General features: G+C 38.6%; 1 protein-coding gene across 2 annotated transcripts in view; it reads right to left on the bottom strand.

The window, feature by feature from the left end:
* Positions 1 to 523: 523 nt before the first annotated feature.
* Positions 524 to 18,852, bottom strand: part of LOC6649333 (pituitary homeobox homolog Ptx1) — a 37,571-nt gene continuing 19,242 nt past the window's right edge. For both annotated transcript variants that reach the window (XM_002071068.3, XM_047011369.1), the window contains 3 exons: positions 2,863 to 3,206; positions 976 to 1,115; positions 524 to 894 (listed from right to left, as the gene is read on the bottom strand). In XM_002071068.3, the coding sequence (XP_002071104.2) occupies positions 588 to 894; positions 976 to 1,115; positions 2,863 to 3,206 (791 nt within the window). In that variant the 3' untranslated portion in view covers positions 524 to 587. The remainder of the gene's footprint in view (positions 895 to 975; positions 1,116 to 2,862; positions 3,207 to 18,852) is intronic.

The following is an 18,852-nucleotide window of genomic DNA, read 5'->3' as shown; positions in this document are numbered from 1 at the left end:
CACTCTCCAAGACCGAAGTCAGCCTCTGTTCTCGGTTTTGCCCAAAATTGCCTTTCGGCCTCATGATGATGCGTTCAACGGAATGTTTCTTGGTTGTTTTGTATATTTGCATGGGCGTAGGCAGGATCTCTTAATTAAGAGGAGATCAAGAATCACAAGCATATAACTTCTTTCAATATTAGATAGAATTATAAATATATTCCAAATATTTTGAATTGGCTTAAAGGATTCATATATATCGTTCATTTAACCTTGATTGAACCGGTTTCCATTTTGTTGGTCGAGAGAAAGCTTAAACATTTCTCAGTATCGCCGATGCCCTTTGCATTTGCGTGATGCGTGTGAACTTGATGGATGATGCAGTGCGTCTCCTCCTCTCCGCCTTCTTATTTTCTCTTGCTGTGAGTGCGTGAAGAGGCCAGAGGCGGCGGCCCACTACTTGGCTGGGTGCAATTAAAAAGGAATTCCATATGGAAAAACCCCGCCCAAACACGACAAAAAACATAACAAATTTTGCCTCTCGTTTTGTTGTCTATTTAGATTTCTATCGAAATTGTCATACAAATCGAAATTGTTTTAGCTCTGTGTTATGTGCCCAGCAGCGATTCGATGCTGAATGAGGAATTATAATGAGATTTTTTGGGACGTGGAGCCGCCACAGTAGTTTCCCTTGGCGATTGAAGCGCTGCACAGCTGCCTTTCCCCCCTTCTAGACTATCCGTATTGCCCACCACATCGACAATGATTTCCTCCTGCTGATCCTCCGTATAATCTTCACTATGTGCAGCCAAATAGTCAGCCTTTAATTGAGCCATGTTCACTTTGATGCCTTTCGAACGTAATTTCCGAGCCTGTCGCTCGATTGCCTTGTTTAAACGTTTACTGCGCTGAGCTCTAGACGAGAGAGAGAGAGAGAGAGAGAGATGATATATATATATAGAAAGATATAGATTCCTTATCTGGAAGCCAACTTACCGTTCTTGTGCTTGCAGCTCAATCAGTGGAATGGGCGCTCCACTACAAGTCTTCGGCTGGGCATTGTGTGCTGGCCGACCAGGACCCTTCTTTGTGTGCTCCTTCTTGCGCCATTTGGCGCGACGATTTTGAAACCAAACCTGCAAGCAATTTCAATTCAGATTATTTAAGTTCTGTTCGTCCATTTGGTCGTTTTCATCTAGAGTATTTATAGAAAGGGTATATAAAAGTCCTCAATTAAATGCTGGACTTAAGAGCGACACTTGGACAAAAACAATTTCTCTGCACAACTCGTCTAATTCTTATCCGATTCTTACGAAATTTGGTGTATCAATAGATAATATTTGCATTATTGCTTGTATTAAATTTAAGAATTTTATGTTATTTATTACAAGTGTAATTTATATTTCAAATAAAAAAGACTATTTTATGCCTAATCTGTTTATTTCTCATTGAAATTATCTCAAATTATTAAATTGTAATCTATTGTTTCTTTAAAATTCGATTGATTTGAGCTTCTAGTTTCACGTTTTCTATATAAATTCTATTGCCATTGTTGTGCCGTTGTTGTTGTGGGAGTTATGAGAGAGAAAAGAAAAAAAAAAAAACAAAATGGCGTCACTAATTGAGAAGCAGTTTACCAAACGACTCAAGCGCAACGACTTTTGTGGTGAAGGTGGGGCATATGTCGCATGGCGGTGACAGTCAAGCCATGTCACAGGGCGTGAGACAGAGATGGAGATTTAGAAAGAGATAGACTCTAATGTGTGTGTGTGTGTGTGTGTGTCAATTTGAAGTCATTTGCATGTGCATTGTTCATTTTTTAATGTGCAACAAATTGTTTTTGAGCAGGTTCAATGCAATGAACACGACAACTGGGTAACTGCGTCGTCGATTGGCCCTTCTTCTTTTTCTTCTTCTTCTGCTTCTTCTTAAAATTTTAACAAGGCCTAAGGCCCAACTGAGCCACCTGACTAAAGCATAGATGGACTGACTGTCTCTCTCTCTGTCTGTCTGTCTGTCTGTCTGTCGTTTGCATTGACAAATTGATATGTCATGTCAAGAAACAATTTCAGACAAAGCGTAGCCGTAGACGTAGTCATAGCCATTGCCATAGACCGGAATGTCCCAGTCGGAGACGGAGCTACAATGATAATCACACGCCTGACATGCAAAGTCAGCAAAAAACAAAAAAAAAAAAAAAAACAAAAGGGTTCTGTTTGGGTTTACATTTTGCTTATGTTGCTGTTTTTATTTCTATGTTGGGGTATATTCTTTTAGACAAGATCAAAAATGAAAAATCAACTCTCAACTTTAAGTCAACTCTTAGAAGTTAAGCTCCTTACTATAACTAATTTTAATTAGCCAAACTTACCATAAGTTTTAAGAGTCTTGAGGTCACTTGTCTCAGTCTTGAAAGTTAAATGGTTTAAAATTGCTAAGAATTTGTTTATACATTTCATTTTGATCTCAATTTTCAAAGATAAATTCGAATTTTTTATGGGGTTTTATGTGATCAATGATCAATGGGGTTCAAAATGTGGTCCACATCTATAGTGCAGGGTATGTGAATGGTCGTTGCCTAACTTTGGATAATTGTCATATGCAATTGAAATCATTACAACAACAAGCGACACGAAACGCAATTGGAAATGAAATGAAAATGAATTATAATGAATAAAAATAGTCAGGTAATTGGTTTTATTGAGTAATTGAGTTGCAGTTGCCACCAAATTGTTTTACCCATGCCCAATTTGGCACGCAAATGACACGAGTAAGTAAGTAAGTAAGTAAGGCTTGGCTAGGAGGAGGGGAATGGGGGTTGGAGCAGTCTAGATGGACACCTTATTGTTTAATAGTTATAAATGAGAGAATGAGAATACTTACCGCTATGCGACCTTCCCTTAAATCAAGACGCATGGCCAATGCCTCTCGCATAAATATATCAGGATAATGGCTATGATGAAAGGATAATTCCAATTGTTCCAATTGCCATGAATTGAAATTTGTGCGGCATCTACGACGTTTGGCCAAATCGGATTCAGTTTCCAATTCAACATCGGATTCACTCTGATGATCTTTTTTACGTCTTTTCTGCTCCTTTCGATCGTCCTCATTGTCAGCCGCATTTTCCTCGTCATCATCATCATCATCATCATCATCATTTTCATGGTGGGTCGTGCTGGTTGTCACATTGGTGTTAATGGTGGTATTGGTCGATGTGGAGGAGTCTGCCAAACAAAATACAAAACAAACAACTATGATAGCGGCCAAAACAGGAAATGAATGAACGAACGAACGAACGAGCCAAACAACTAGCAGGCATAATTATAAAAAAATAGAGAAAGAGTTTGGCTTGGGCTTCGGCTTTTTGGGCTTTTGGGCCTCCCCCTAGTTGGTTAGCATTATAATTGCAAACAATTAAAGTCTATTTATGCAAATTTCCAAGATATGCAAGCAAAACCGCAACCGACACACACACACACATAGATAGGACACGCCCCTAAAACAGTGGGAAGAAGGGAAGGAAAATCGGAGACAGAGACGTAAATGTAGACGGAGCCGTAGTCGTCCTAGTCGTCGTTTGTCTTTCTAATTTATAGCAGTGCAAATTGGTTTTCACAATTAGGAAGTGGTGGGTGTTGTCTAAACGGACTGCCAGGACTGCTGCTGGGGGAGGGGGTTGGGGGAGGTAGCCAAACGAGGGGCGTTCTATGTTTAAAACGGAAGTAAATTAGCCATACGCTTAAATGGAATAAAGGAATCGTTGATCTTTCAACGTTCCTTCTCCCTTCGTTCGCTGCTCCCTGCTCTGGTCTTTGTTGCATTTTAGTTAGTTTGCAGTTTTTAAGTGAAATTTAATTGCAGAATTTTGCACTGACAATGAGTAACTTTTTAGTTACAAATTATATGAGGAGCAGGAGGAGGACGAAGGAGGAGGAGGACGGAGAATGGGAGAGAAACGAGGGAAAAAGGGCTTGGGTGGTTAACCACAAGACATCAACAAGACAGCGGGTGGTGCTATAAAATGCGCATCAGTCGTCCCCCTCCCTTCCTCTCTCTCTCTCTCTCTCTGTCTCGTTATAATGACAATAAAGTTAAGATAACGATATGTCGCTTACACCACCCCGAGACTCTAACTTCGTTCTCCTTGACGAACCCCGAGCCCCCTTTGACTTTTGCTACGTGATTTTCATATGTGCCTGATGGAAATGCACACAGATTTTCACAATTTATAAACACATCTGCTAGAAAATTGAAGGAGAAAACCACTTGCAACTACCCTCAATTGACACGGCATTCGATTGTTGTTGTTGTTGACGATAATATAAACGACTTGGCAGATACCCTGTGTGTCAAACGAAACGTCAGTGTTAAGTATTCAAATTTGAATTCAAAAATTTGTGCACCATTATCTTAACTTAACTCTGGACTTAAGGTCCCTGAAGGTTGCTCTAAGGTTGCCTTAAGGTTGCTCTGATGTTGCCCTAAGGTTACTCTAAGGCCTTGCCTTAAAGTCCTTCTAGGATGTCCTAAATTAATGTATTAGAGTGTTTGTTGTTATTGATTTCTCTATTCATTTGATTGATTGAATGGTTGAGTTTATTCAAGTAATACCTATTTTTGTTTCATTCATTGAATATCTCAAATGCCATTTTGAATATATTCATTTAGCTCTGTCGGTTCATTCCTTTCTCAATTCTTTTCTCTTTTCTTTTCGGCAATATACCCTGTTTTTTGTTGTATTACATTTAGAGGGTGTCCAACAGGAGGCAGGTTCTTTTTTTGACCCACTCCCCGTCTTTGTCTCTCTCTCTCTCTCTCTCTCTCTCTCTCTCTGTGTGTGTGTGTGTCTCTGCAGTGCGTTCCGGGGCTCAGTGGCCTCATCATCACACTTGAAAGAGTAAATAAAATATAATTCCTCAAGGGTGTTATAAATAAAATTATCTGAATTATGGTTTTCTGTTGACTCTTTCTGACTTTTTGTCTTGTTAGTGTTTGGGTGTGTGTGTGTGTGTGTGTGTTTATGTTGTGGCATAGTTTTTATTTGGACTGCCTTTGGGGTTTGTTGCTTCTCTAATTTGACCGTAGATTGAAAACTGCAAACAAACAAAAAAAAAAAAAAACCATTTAAATGGGTAACTGCTGGCAGAAAGAACTCGAACTGAAATCGATAGTTAAATATGGGGCAGGAACCATTTGAATCGGAAAACTAACTGAGATGGAGGACGACTAACAAGCACAGGGAAAAGTCTTTTGAATTAACCGAGTTCGAGACGAGACTGATAACATTTTCCAGATGATCCTGAAACGAAACTTTGCTCATTCCGAAAATGGCCAACTATATGATGCTTTCGACCTCTCCCTCCCTCTCCCGCATTAGGGCATAATTTTAATTAGGCCAGCAAATGACAATAACAAAAAACAACAAAAAAAAAAAAGGCCTTGATAGACAAAATTTGCATATAAACTGTATAAATTTTTGTGTCTCGTCTAGTGTCATTGTCTACCACTAGCCTCATCTACCTCCTCCTCCTCCTCCTTTATCACATTAAAGCAACCCTCTTTGTTGTTGTTGTTGTTGTTGGAGTTTTTGGGATGCGATCGAATTCCCGCCCAGCCATTGCCCCTCAGTTGTGCCTAATTTCAAAGGTCGTTAAACAAACAAACTCAAGTGGAACAAAATGCACACACAGAGAGATGAGAGACTAAAATTTCGAGGCCCCTTTGGGACAGGAACGAGGAAGAGAGCATAAACACAAGGCACAAGGACAAGTCGTCGCCCAGTCTCCGCTCACAGAAACAACAACAACAACAAAAACTACAAACAAAAACTACCCGTTTACATTGCGGGCCATCATGTCATCATCTAGCAAAAAGCAAAACAGAAATCTCTTTGACCCAAACGACCCACAAAAAATGCCCGTAAAAATCTATAAAAACCAAAAAAAAAAAAAAAAAAAGAACGTTTACCTAGACAAAAAAATGAAAAATGAAAAAAAAAAACGTCGGGGTGTCAGCAGTCCCTCATTAGCATTTATAGGCCACACAAATGTCGGTGGATATTGTGCATTTTGGTTGCCAGCCAACTTACTTTCTGAGGTTCATTAGAAGCTTGTCACATGATTTGATTTGCCTGACGTTTTTTTCTATCTCTATCTCTCTCTCTGTTTCTCTTTTTTTTTTTATGTTAATGCCAAACGTGTGCCATAGTAAAAAAAAATCTACAAAAAATTACACAAATTAAACAAAAATACAAAAAAAAAGATAAAAAGAATCGTCGTCGTTACATCAGATTTGGGTTTCAGATATTTTAGTCAACGTATTTTTTAAAGGATGTACATAGATACTCTAATGCCAGTTGGGTAGCTCATAACTCTTAACTTACAATGATGATTCTTTGTAACTATTTTACTCTCTTGATTAAAAGTTTAAGCTCAAGAGAAATGATTAGAAAACTGTTACAGCTTTGCACTCTCTTAGTATTTAGACAACAATTATTAAGGTAAACAATAGTCTACCTAAAGATTTACCAATGAAAAGAAGATGACAACAGGTAAAATGGTCAAAATTCATTCATATATGTAATTCGATATGATTCCATACATTTTGTATGGGGATCGAAATCATGTTTTTATACCCTTGCAAAAAGGGTATATTCATTTTGGTCAGAAGTGTGCAACGCATAGAAGTAAGCATCTCCGACCATATAAAGTATATATATTCTTGATCAGCACGACGAGACGAGTTCAAAAAGCCATGTCCGTCCGTCTGTCCGTCAGTCTGGATCAACGCAAACTCCTCCTAGACCGTTGGAGCTACAGAGTTGAAATTTTGCATGTAGGCTTGTATATACTGCATAGTTTGTATATCTTGGATTCAGCCGGATCGGACCACTATATCATATAGCTCCCATACAAATGGCAAAGTCACGAACTGTGACTTTTCTTAATAACTTCGTTATTTTTTGAGCTATTGTCGTGAAATTTAATATTGGTGAGTTTTTCACATATAAACGACTACGCCAAATTTGATCAAGATCGGGTGACTATATCATATAGCTCCCATAGGAACGATCTTTCGAAAACAGTGACTTTGGTCAATAATTTCGTTACTTTTGACGCGATTGCTTTTAAATTAAATATTTGTTAGTTTAATATATCTGTTAATGACTGTGCCAAATTTTATAAGGATCGGGTAGCTATATTATATAGCTCTCATAGGAACGATCGGTGGAAAACAGTGACTTTGGTCAATATCTTCGTTATTTCCTATGCTAAGATTGTAGGCCGTTCTTTCGCAAACATTAGACTTTTTAGATAAAACGTTCTTCCACTTTGATGGCTATAGGTAGGGAAAGAGTTACCAAAAAAAGTTGCAAGGGTATACAAACTTTGACGCGGTCGAATTTAGCCCCGGCCTTCTGGTTTTTTTTTAAATTTATAATATGCTAAGACTATCATCATATGAAAGTCAAGTGGATTAGCCTCCCAAATGTCCTTTGTAGACTCTCTTCTCTTATTTTTGATATCATTTTATGTTATTAGTCGTCTTTAAAAATATTCATTTGACCAAGAAATGGTAAATCGAATTGGTTAAAAATCTTTTGAAGCTAGGACTAAAATTATGAATTAACTGAATTATTTTAAAACATTTCAATTTTAATACCTAAAAAAAAAGGAAAAATAAAAGAAGATGTTCTTAATAAATTGAACTTGATGAATTATTAAAAAATACTTTTAAGAAATTGTATATTGAATGAATTCATCAAAAAATATCAAAGAAGCTAACTTCGGCTGTGCCGAAGTTTATATACCCTTGCAGTCCTTGGCCATAATATTTTTACATGTTTCGAACTCTTTTTCTGTATCATCAATCCATCAATGCACAGACAAAACCTTTCAAATATCATTTCCATTTCTTTTTCTTCTTCTTCCCCATGCTGCCTGCTGCGATTGGCACGCATACACATACAGTTTACGTAGCGTTGCGTCTGTGTGTGTATGCGTGTGCTCAGCTGCTCTGTGGATTTCAAGCAATGACGTAATAGAGCCGATTTATATTGACTGTAACTTGTGTTATATTTATCCGATCTGATTAAAATTTCGGGATCTGATGCTTTATATCCAAAACTATCATATTAGTAAATTTCATGGGGATTCTCCAAGTTTTATGAAAATGTTTCCTCTAGAGCTGTATGATATAGTGGTCCCATCCTGACAATTTTCATACTTTATCTGCTCCGGGCTATAAGTAGCTCAAATATTAAGTTTCATCCCCATAGCTCTAAAGATGGCGGCGTGAAGTTGATTTGCACAGACGGACATGGCTATATCGACTCAGCTTCTCATGCTGCTCAAGAATATATATACTTTGTAGGATCCGAAACGTCTCCTTCTGTGCGCTACAAACATCTGACCAATTTTATAATATCCTCTTTCAAGGGTATAAAAATATCCAATTTAAAGCTCTAAGGGGGGGGCAGCTGCCCTTCCCTGCTAATACCTAACTACGCCCTTGGAAAAAAACCGTTTTTGTGCCAACGTTTTTCTTAAATATAAAATTACATTCTGTTTGTGATTAAGTTAAGGTTATAGAAACTGAACCAATGCGAATATGGTCCAAATTTTGAATGTATTAGTTAACGATGAATGAGAAATATGAAGATACTTTTCTATCTGTAGCGTGTAGCCTCTATTCCTTAAAAACCAAAAGGAGGAAAAAAATTGTCAACTATTTTGGTAACCCTCATCGTTTGAATCTCCCCACAGGATCATCTGCATAGAAACCAAAAAAAAAAGGATGAAAAAAACGACACACACACGTTCTATGCCACGCGCCTGTGACTTGTTTTTTTTTTTTTCTTGTTCTTGTTTTTTGCTGTTTCTCTTCTCTGTGTGTTTTTGTAACCCCTTTTTTTTTGTTTTTTGTTAAATACATAGCTGCTTGTCAAATGTTGTCGTCGTTGTTGTTTTTTTGCTGTTGTTCCCTTTTTTTTTTTTTTTGTTGTTTTGTTACATTGATGAATTGTCTTTGCCAGATTGAAAGTTGGAGTGTGTTAAATTGTTTGTCTACCGCGTGCTAAATGTCACAGTAACGCCTTTTTTTTGTTGTTGTTGTTTGCCTAATGGTTAACTACATTTGACCAACGAATGTGGGAAATCTGTTGAGAAAACTATATACATATGTATGTATACAGAGTAGAATCGAACTCGAGTAATTGGAATCAACGTTCCATTTGAAAATGGAACTTGGAAATGATTTTCTTTTTTTGAATTGACTGATTTTGACTAGAAACTAGAAACAATCGGAATATCAATATGATGTTTAGGTATCCCTACTTATAGATTAATTGGCATCTAAATAATATCAAAGAAGTTAGCTTCTGTTATCCCCAAGTTTATATACCCTATAATATTTCGAGTTGTTCTGAGTTCTGTGTCTGTTCCGAGAGACTGATAGGCAGGACATGACTGTATATCGGACTTAACTTCTCAAGCTGTTCAAGAATATATATACTTTATGGGGTTGAAAACCTCTTTCATAGACATCTGGCCCCTCTTCAAGAGGGGGGGTAAATCTATTGAATTCTCTTATCCGTTTCAAAAAACATTTTCCACTTGATTTACTATTAAATTCGTTTCCCTTTCAGCTTTATTTTGATTTAGAATTTGTTTGAAAATGTTTCGAAAACGTGAATAGAGGATTTCAGTTCTTTTTAACACACATTTTCTAACAAATCGAAAGTTTTGTGATTTATTCCTTAAATCAGTCAATCCCCCATTGACATTATTCACTTTAAAACTTAAATTTTGTATCTATTTATCTATTAGAAAATGCCTTATTAAACATATTTAATCATTTTAAAAGGTAAAAGAAAGTCTTTATGTTTCAGTCTTAATAGATTTTTTGATATGCCACACTACAATTCGTCCTTGTAATCTTACACGAAGGACAGTGGACAGTGGAGATTTCCATGTGCCATTGAGATATTGAAAATAACTCCAACTACAATTTTCGACTCGAATTTCAATATAAACAAACAAATTGTATAAAAAAAGTGTCAATAGAAAGAAAACTTCACAAATCAAAGTTGAAATGAATACCCATTAAAGGAATATTTGCTCTTAAAACTAATGAAAAGCAATTACCTAGTAAATCACAGGTAAATATTGTAAATAATTATACCATACACCCATAGGGTGAAATGGTATATTAAAGTCGCCAAAATGTATGTAACAGGCAGAAGGAAGCATATCCGACCCCACAAAGTATATATATTCTTGATCAGGATCAACAACCGAGTCGATCTAGCCATTTCCGTCTGTCCGTCCGTCTGTCCGTCCGTCCGTCTGTCCGTCCGTCCGTCCGTCCGTCTGTCCGTCTGTCTGTATGAACACCTAGATCTCGGAGACTATAAGAGCTAGAGCCACCAAATTTGGTATGTAGACTCGTGTAGTATGTAGAGTGATCTAGTTTATTTCAAATTTTTGCCACGCCCCTTTCCGCCCCCGCAATTTAATAAAAGCGTTTATCTCAAAAACTATTCCAGCTAGAGACACCATATTTGGTATGTATATTCGCTTAGTAAATGCACACATTTTTTATGTATACAAATTTTGCCACGCCCTTTTCCGCCCCCGTAATTTGAAAAACTTGATTATCTCCCGTATTTTTTTACCTTATGCAATCAAATTTGGCACACTTAAATTTAATACTAATATCTAGCAAAATACAAAATTTGATCAAAATCGGACAAAAAACAGTCGAGTTATGCATATAAACGTTTTTCCATAAGGCCGGAGTTGGCCGTTGGCTGGTGGGGGCGCTAGGGTGCTCGTATGATTGAGTGAGCGAGATACTAAGATATGCTTGTCAGAAGCACGTGAAAATGCATTTGTTTAATAAAGTTGAAATATTTACTTTACTGGTGTATGGTATACCAAAGTCGGCGAGGCGACTTACTTACTTCATTTTTCTTTTAGGTGTGTAGCCATGTAAATTCCCCCTCTCCGTCTAGCCATTTGCTGTCTATGAATTAAAATCTGTTTCTTTTTCAGTTTTTTTAGTCAGTCGGCGGGGTATTCTTATAATGACACTCTGTGGTAGTAATTTGCCTAGTAAACACAGACGCCGCCATTCATCTTGATCCAGAGCCAGAGCCAGACTTGGGTTTCCAGCCCAGGTGCAATAATAACCACAATTCAAGAGAACGGCTCAAACTCCCTTGACTCGTAAAACGTTAAAAGACGTGGCCCGCACAGTGGGCCACAAATGTGTGGCACTTAATTTAATGAATTTCTTTGCACTTGGCAATTTGAAACTGAAACTGAAACTGAAACTGAGTCGAAATGGCCGCCGACTGGCTGGACTGACTTGACTTGGCACATGAATTTATATGAGTTGTTTGCATTAAAATGAATTGATCGACACGAAGAATTTTGTTGAACCAAAACCAAAACTAAACCGAAGCAAATACAAGTGGGGTGAGGTGAGTTGAGGTGAGGTGAGGTGAGAGGAAGAAGAATATGCAACAGACGGGTCATTGCTCATCTGCCAGGCCAGGCACGTCAACGCGGCAAATTACTTGCCGCTCTCTTGCCGGATTCGAAAAATTGAAAATTCAAGTTGGTTAAGTTGGCAACAAGCCTCGTACTCCTCCTTCGATGACTCCTCCGTTCATCTCTTTGGCCATCCAAGTGAGGGATCGTCTTGCAGAGTCTTTTGCTATTGGGGATCGTTGTGGTGCATGTTATGATTAAATTTTGATAGCCAACAACAATCAAGTCAGGGAAAATCAATAATTTTTACGCATCTTGTTACCCCAAAAGAGGTAAGGCCCCCGTTTTCCCACCACCACCACCACGAGGCAGACCAGGCCAGGCCAGACCATCCATCCATCCATCCATCCATCGGTCTCCACCTTTTATACGCCATGACGAAAAGTTGCCTCTCAACATGATCTTTCTACTGCGATCGAGACACAAACAGCAACAACAACAACAGCAACAAAGCGGCGCATAAATGTTTTGTTGTTTTAATGAAGACGTCGGCCCCAAAACGTTAAGACTGAGAGAGTATGGAAGAAGAAGACATCAAGGCGTTGCATGCAACCGGGCCAGGCAACATTTTCTCATTCCATTCTTCTGGTTTTTTTTTTCTTGCCAAGGAGGAGATCGAGGGCGCGTCAGCGTCTGCAAAAGTCTGCACGCCGCCTAAGGAAGGATCGAGCATCTTGCGTCTCTCTCTAACCACATTGCGATTGCTTAAATGTCGCTATCTCTATCTGTTATGTTTTGGGCTCTCTCTCTCTCTCTCTCTCGGTCTTTGTCTCTATCCATCCTTGTCGCGCCGCTGGTCGCTTTGCTTATTATTACGAATAGGGTCTAATTATTGTGGCAAGCCCCTGAGCTATAATTTGCCTGATTGATTTACATAACGATCGAAAATGATCAAGACATTAATTTCTTATTAACGTCGTTCGTCGTTCCTCTGTCCAAGAGGAGAGGGAGCAGAGAGGAGGGAAGAGGAGAGGAGAGGAGAGGAGGAGAGAGCCAGAAATGCCGAACCTGTCTGGGGCGTAACTCTGGACAGGGGCAATGTTAGCTTCTTGGTTTGATAGTTTCTCCTTGCCTTCCCTAGTTATTTCTCTCGCTTTGCCGCCGTTCATCATCATCATCATCATCATCATTGTGATGATCATGATCATTATGATCAGCTGCTCACTCTCAATCGTCTTCTTCCTCTTAGTGGCCTTTGTCTTGGCAGATTCTTAAGAATTTCTTCAAGTGTTTTAATCAATGTGGAAGAACATGCATATTTTTTGTTTTGTTTTTAGAACTTTCTACTATCAGTGGCTACAAATCCATACGCTAGAGGCGCCACTGGGTAGCACATTTCTCTCTCTCTCTCTCTTCCTCTCTATCTGCTCAATCTGCCCAATTTGTGAACTTCCTTCTTTCGATCGTCTTTTTTCGTTTCTGTGTTATTTTTTGCCTTTCTTCTTCTTCTCTCCTTGGTTTGGCTGGTCGCTCGATCGTTTTGTTCGTTTCGGACATAATTAATGTTAGTTTTAACGCTGCTTGAAAATGTTATTTCCCTTGATTATAGGAGGGCGCAACATACCACGGCTGCCGTCTGCGGCATCGGATCGTTCTCTCTCTTTCGTTCACTCTCATCCTCTGGCCATCTCTGTCTGTTTTGTGGCCCGTTTACGGCCGCTGATTGTTGGGTGCCATTCGCGGAACAAGGGCGTAGACCTAAGGATTTTCTTGCCAAAACGGGGGCCCCATTGGCTTGAGCCCCTCCCCGTCCGCCCCTTAACTACGGCCATGTCACAGGGAGACATGGAGAGACGGAGGGCTGTGTGCTGTTTGCTGGTGTCTGGCTGTAGGCAGTCATGGGGAAACATTTTATGACGATTACTGTAATTCGTTGCCGCAAACAATAATTTCTTTCCATTACGAAAATGGCGGGCATATTATCACCTGAATATCACACACACACACACACACACACACACATACACACTGAGAGAAAGAGAGAGAGAGAGAGCGACACACACAGGTGTTAAAAGTCTTTTGGAGAGTCTTCTCAACTGGGATCTCAATTCGCTATGGCAAATTCGCTGCGGTTGCCGTTGCCGTTGCCCCGTTTTGACTCTGGTCTAAAATTTTCGGTAATAAAATATGACAACTCAATCAAGGCCCATAAAAGGCCCCAACCTGATCAGGGGCGGATCTGGTCGAGCAAAAGCTACATAATTTTCGTTTCTGCTTGCTCTAAGAGAGTATGGCGAAGGGAAGATGGGGTGGGGTGTAGGGGTTTTTAGGAGGGCAAAGCGGGGTATTTTAACAAAAGACGATCAAAATTTACGATCATTTTGTTTTCAAAATCAATTTAGAAAGGAAGCGCGGCAAAGATCAGCCAAGAGCACACGACAGATAACACAAAACGAGAGACAGAGATAGAGAGAGAGAGAAAGAAAGAGAGAGAATGATCGTGAGAGAGAGGGGGGGGACTGAGAGAAAGAATGCAAGAGCGAGATAAAAGAAGACACAAATTGAGTTCTTAAGTTGTTGTCGGAGCGTGGGCCATGGGAGAGGTGTGAGGGGGAATGGCGTGCGAGGGGCTGCTTAAGAATTGCTCGGTTCGCGGTCTACAGATTTTTTGTTGTTTTTGCTTTTTTTTTTTTATACCGATTCTCGCTTACTTGATGTATCATCATCTCTTTTGCCCTCCCTCTTTCTCTGGCCCTGACTTAAATACGGACTGAAAGTTCAATAGCGGAAGGGGGAGGGGGGAGGGGGGGTGCACACCCCTCATCCCTACCAACTCATACCTGCGCCTGTTTGTAGAGGGTTTTCGACAGTTATTAGCCTGGCTAAAACACGAGTCTTGCACATTTGAGAGCTTGTAATTTACTTAATTTGATTATGGACCGCATGGCGATCCTCCTTTGCCATTCTTCTTCTTCTTCTACATCTAAGACATAGCGGGGCGAATGAGGGATCAGCGGCTACAGGGGGGGCAGTTTAAGGAATCGAAAACCAAGTTGCAATGTTGCAAAAACGAAATTTGTTTTAGATAAAAATTTCAATTGATTATGCCATTTCGTTTGCTTATTAATATATTTAACTGAATCCATTTCCAGTTCCAACGAATCACTTTTTATTTATGTATATTTCAAATTAATAGCATGACGGGTCCATTTCATCGAATTAGGATGCTCTTTCGAAGGATACGAAGAGTTAACTTGGCCAGTTTTTTATTTTAAATGAATTGGCTCGAGGTCATTCGGTAGTAATATAAATAAAAAGGGGCACAAATATGAATTATTTTGAAAAAAAAAATATATGGAAAAGAGCTAGAAAGGAAAGCTGGAAATTGTCTAAGTAAGTGAGTCTTATACAATGAAGGATAATAAGTAGTAAAAGTCAATGAAGCATAATTTAGCTCTTAGCCTCTTTACCTCTTAATTTCAAGCCATATTCGCACAAGTGACTATTATATCCTGGCGCAGGACGAAAGCACATAGTTCTCTGTCGATGACAGTCTTAGGAGTAAGAAAGTAAAGTCAAAGAGTCAAGATCTTGACTTTTTGAAGGACATTCCAAAACGAATGAGACCTTGAAATGGCCACAGGACATTGAAATTTCCCTTAAAAGAAGTAAAAGGAGAAGTAATAAGCGGCTATGTAGTTTTTTTCCGAATCCTAAGTTATATAGAGGAAATCGAATTTTTTGAATTCAGATAAGTAATTTTATTTAAGATCCATTAATTTGTTTCACCATGAGAGAACCCTTGAAATTGGACTATTTATTAGACTTATTATAGTATATACAGTCGACTCTCGTTAATTCGAACCTCTCTGTAATTCGAAGTTATCACGAGTCCCCTACAAAATCTCTTGATATTTCGAATTTTGTTCATACATTTTTATACACTCGGTAATTCAACCAAAAAAATTATTGCTACGTCGCGGTAATTCGAAATCATATGGTCAAACCCTCGATAATTCGGAGAGCTGTAACACCCCAAACGATTCTCAACTGCTTTAAAAAATCGGGGTTTGAAAAAGAAGATCAGGACAATTCTCAAATAATTATGGAACTACCAGTAGTTGACTTCAGCGGTGTGAGTTTTTCTGAGTATGTTGAAGTGGATGAAAATGTTGCTGTCTCAGGATCACTAACCGATGGCGGAATTTTATCTCTGACCGATACAAATGAAACGAGCAACGATGAAGGCGAAGACGACATATCAGAACCTTTGGAAGAAGTATCAGTTAAGGTAGCAAGAGCCTCATTTGAGAATTTACAAAGCTTTTGCCTACAAAACGAAACTGATGAAACAGCATATCAGGCACTTTTTGTACTTAAAGAAATTATTGATAAGTCTGAGCACCAGCAATGTACTCCAAAACACTCCAAAACACTTATTAATAAGTTCTTTTCAAAGATTAATTAATTGACATTATATATATGTACAACATTAGCAGTTAAATAAAAACTTGATAATTCGAAGTTTTATTTATTTTCACTCAAAAATCCAAACCATTTAATATTTCGAACTCTCGTCAATTTCGAAATATTTTAAAAGTCCCTTGAATTTCGAATTAACGAGAGTCGACTGTACATAGATAAAGAGAAATATTTAATAACTTTAGACTTAGATTTATTTAGTATACATATATATGTAGATAAGGAGAAATATTTAATAACTTTTCCTATAAGCGTTTAATATATCAAATTATTTATGCCATTCGAGACAGATATCTCTCATCTCTCTCTCTCTCTCTTTCTCTTTCTCTGTTTGAAATTAATTAGTTTCTGCTTTTGTTTTAAATTATAATTAATTGTGCAAACATGAAATCAAAAAAATCGATTAATTCAACAATAGTTTATTAATTGAAAGTTCTATCTCTAACAAAAGAGAGAGAGAGAGAGAGACAAAGACAAAGAGAGAGAGAGAGAGATGGAGAGTGGAATCAAAAATTGATTTCTGCTGCTGCTTTAATGAACAACAACAACAAACTGAGCGAACACCACCAGCAACAGCAACAACAACAACACAATCTCAATCAATTTCAAGTCGCACATCACATCAAAACAAATTACCAGGGAATTAATTTGCCATCAGAATCACGCAAGCGCAGAGAGACGACTCCGAGCCCAAAGACTCCAGGAGAAGGGCGGAGGGGCCGGAAGGAGGAGAGTAGCCTTAGAGTCCCCACAGGATGGAGCAGAGAACGAGACACGAGACTGAAGACAATTGTGTCAGAGAGGGGGGAGGGATGGTGGTATGGAGGGAGGGGAATCCAACGAGTTTTCGTTTTCGCGGTACGCGATGGCGATTAATAGAAAGACGGTCAGACCGAAGGGGGATGGCTGGGTTGCGGCATGCGGGGGCGTGAGAGGGGGGGGGGGCACACAATGTAGGTGCCGTGATTAATACATGAGGATTTAATTAACTTGGCCACATATAATGCCATCTCATTCGCTCTGGTTTTTAGTTGTTTTTTATGTTTTTCCTTTGTTTTTTTCATCCTCTGCCACTGCTCCCCCATCCACCGTCTCTCCTCCCTGTCCATCCATCCATCGATCTGCTCCCCATTCTTCTTGCTCTTCTTCTCTCTTCTTCATCAATAACAACAACAACAACAACATTTTGGCCCGTTCTGCTGGACTGCACAAACTATGGCGACCATGAACAGGCAATGCCAATCTAAATGTGCGAATGAGAGGCAAATAGCGTTGGCAACTTGTTGGTGTGTGTGTGTGTGTGTGTAATTGAAACGTGTTTTGTTGTTGTTGTTGTTATTGCTGTTCGCTATTCGTTGGCAGAGAATGCTCTGTCGCCTGGTGAACGCCTGCAGCGCGAAAATCGGTGGCATGTATAATTTTTATCACCTTTAATTAACTTTTCAATTAATAAAAAAAAATGTAGCAACAACAACAACAACAACGGCAGCAACAACATAAACAAGACACATTGACCGCATGTTAAGCGGAAAAGTCACAAACAGCTGCCAGACAAAATTTGCCGACGGCAAATTATTTTTTTTTTGCTTCTCTTGAATTGAATACGTCGATGGCAAAACAAAAGGGATCCAAATGGGAATATATATCGCAACGATATACACAGAAAATCGATCGAATGATGCCAGAAAGATCTAAAAGTCTTCAAATGCGCCTAAAAGTAGTCCATACTTAAGTCTAATTCATTTGAAGATCATTTTCATAAGGATATTCCTTTCGAACTGCGTAAGTGGAACTAGTTAAGTGAAATGGGTGTACATTTCCCCCTCCCCCCAAAAAGTCATGGCATAGAGTTTATTTTTTGAAAACTATAAACAAAAAAACCTTCAAAAAGTCCAGGACAAAAAAAAATGTTCTATAAACCAAGTTTTCCACAAAGACTCATAATTTTTATTATTTAAAAACATTTCTTAAAAGCTTCAAAGTGAATTTTCTTCGACTACCTAGTGTACTTTTCAGGTATATTATATTGGAGTCTCAAATAACAAACCAAGATCGACCTCGAACTGGCTTATAAAAAGGTTTGATATCACTCAAAAAGTTCGCCAAAAACCAACACCATAAACCTAAAGCAATAGCAACAAATTGAAAAATAATAATATTAAAATAAGAAACGATTTGTTTGTATAAGAACAAATCCAACAGATTGTTCATGTTTCTAGGCTCAAGCATGGCATTACTGAAACTAGTTGAGAATTACAATTATGGAAAGCATAACCAGACGCAAATACCAAAATTAGATAAAAGCTTTATAGCATAATGATTTCATGATTTCTATAAATCTGTCACCTCATTGAGGCCGAGCAGTTCAAAACAAATCCATGGTCTGTAAAACCGACCAAAAAAAGAAGCAAAAGTCCGTCAAAAGTTGATTAAAAACACACACACACACACTAACACACAGATATAAATACATATATGTATATCTAGGCAGCTAGAGCTAAAAGGAGCAGCAAACGGAAACGGAAATGGCTTCAAGAGTCAGCTAAAAGTGGCATTACAAAAGGAAAAGCGAAACCCAAATAGCAAAGTAAAAAGTTTCAGGGACACACACACACACAGAAAGAAAGAGAGAGAGTGAGAGAGAAAGACATGGCTCAATTCAATTTTATCGTTTCAATATTAACCCAAAACAACCCCACAATATTGCCTTCATTTAAGGTTTATTAGATACAAACGACAAAACGTTGGGCGATGGCGGCCCAAAATATATTCGTGTCGCTGGTGGTGAGGGGAGCGACAAAGGGAAAGAGGGGTAGAGGGGGGTTTGGCAAGAAACACAGGAGTAAACCAACAAGCGGAACGCTCCAACTTTTCACGTTGGATACAAAGAAAA

The sequence above is a fragment of the Drosophila willistoni genome (genome assembly GCF_018902025.1).
Source record: "Drosophila willistoni isolate 14030-0811.24 chromosome XL unlocalized genomic scaffold, UCI_dwil_1.1 Seg141, whole genome shotgun sequence".
In the NCBI taxonomy this organism is placed as follows: domain Eukaryota; kingdom Metazoa; phylum Arthropoda; class Insecta; order Diptera; family Drosophilidae; genus Drosophila; species Drosophila willistoni.
This window is presented reverse-complemented; position numbering and strand designations above follow the sequence as displayed.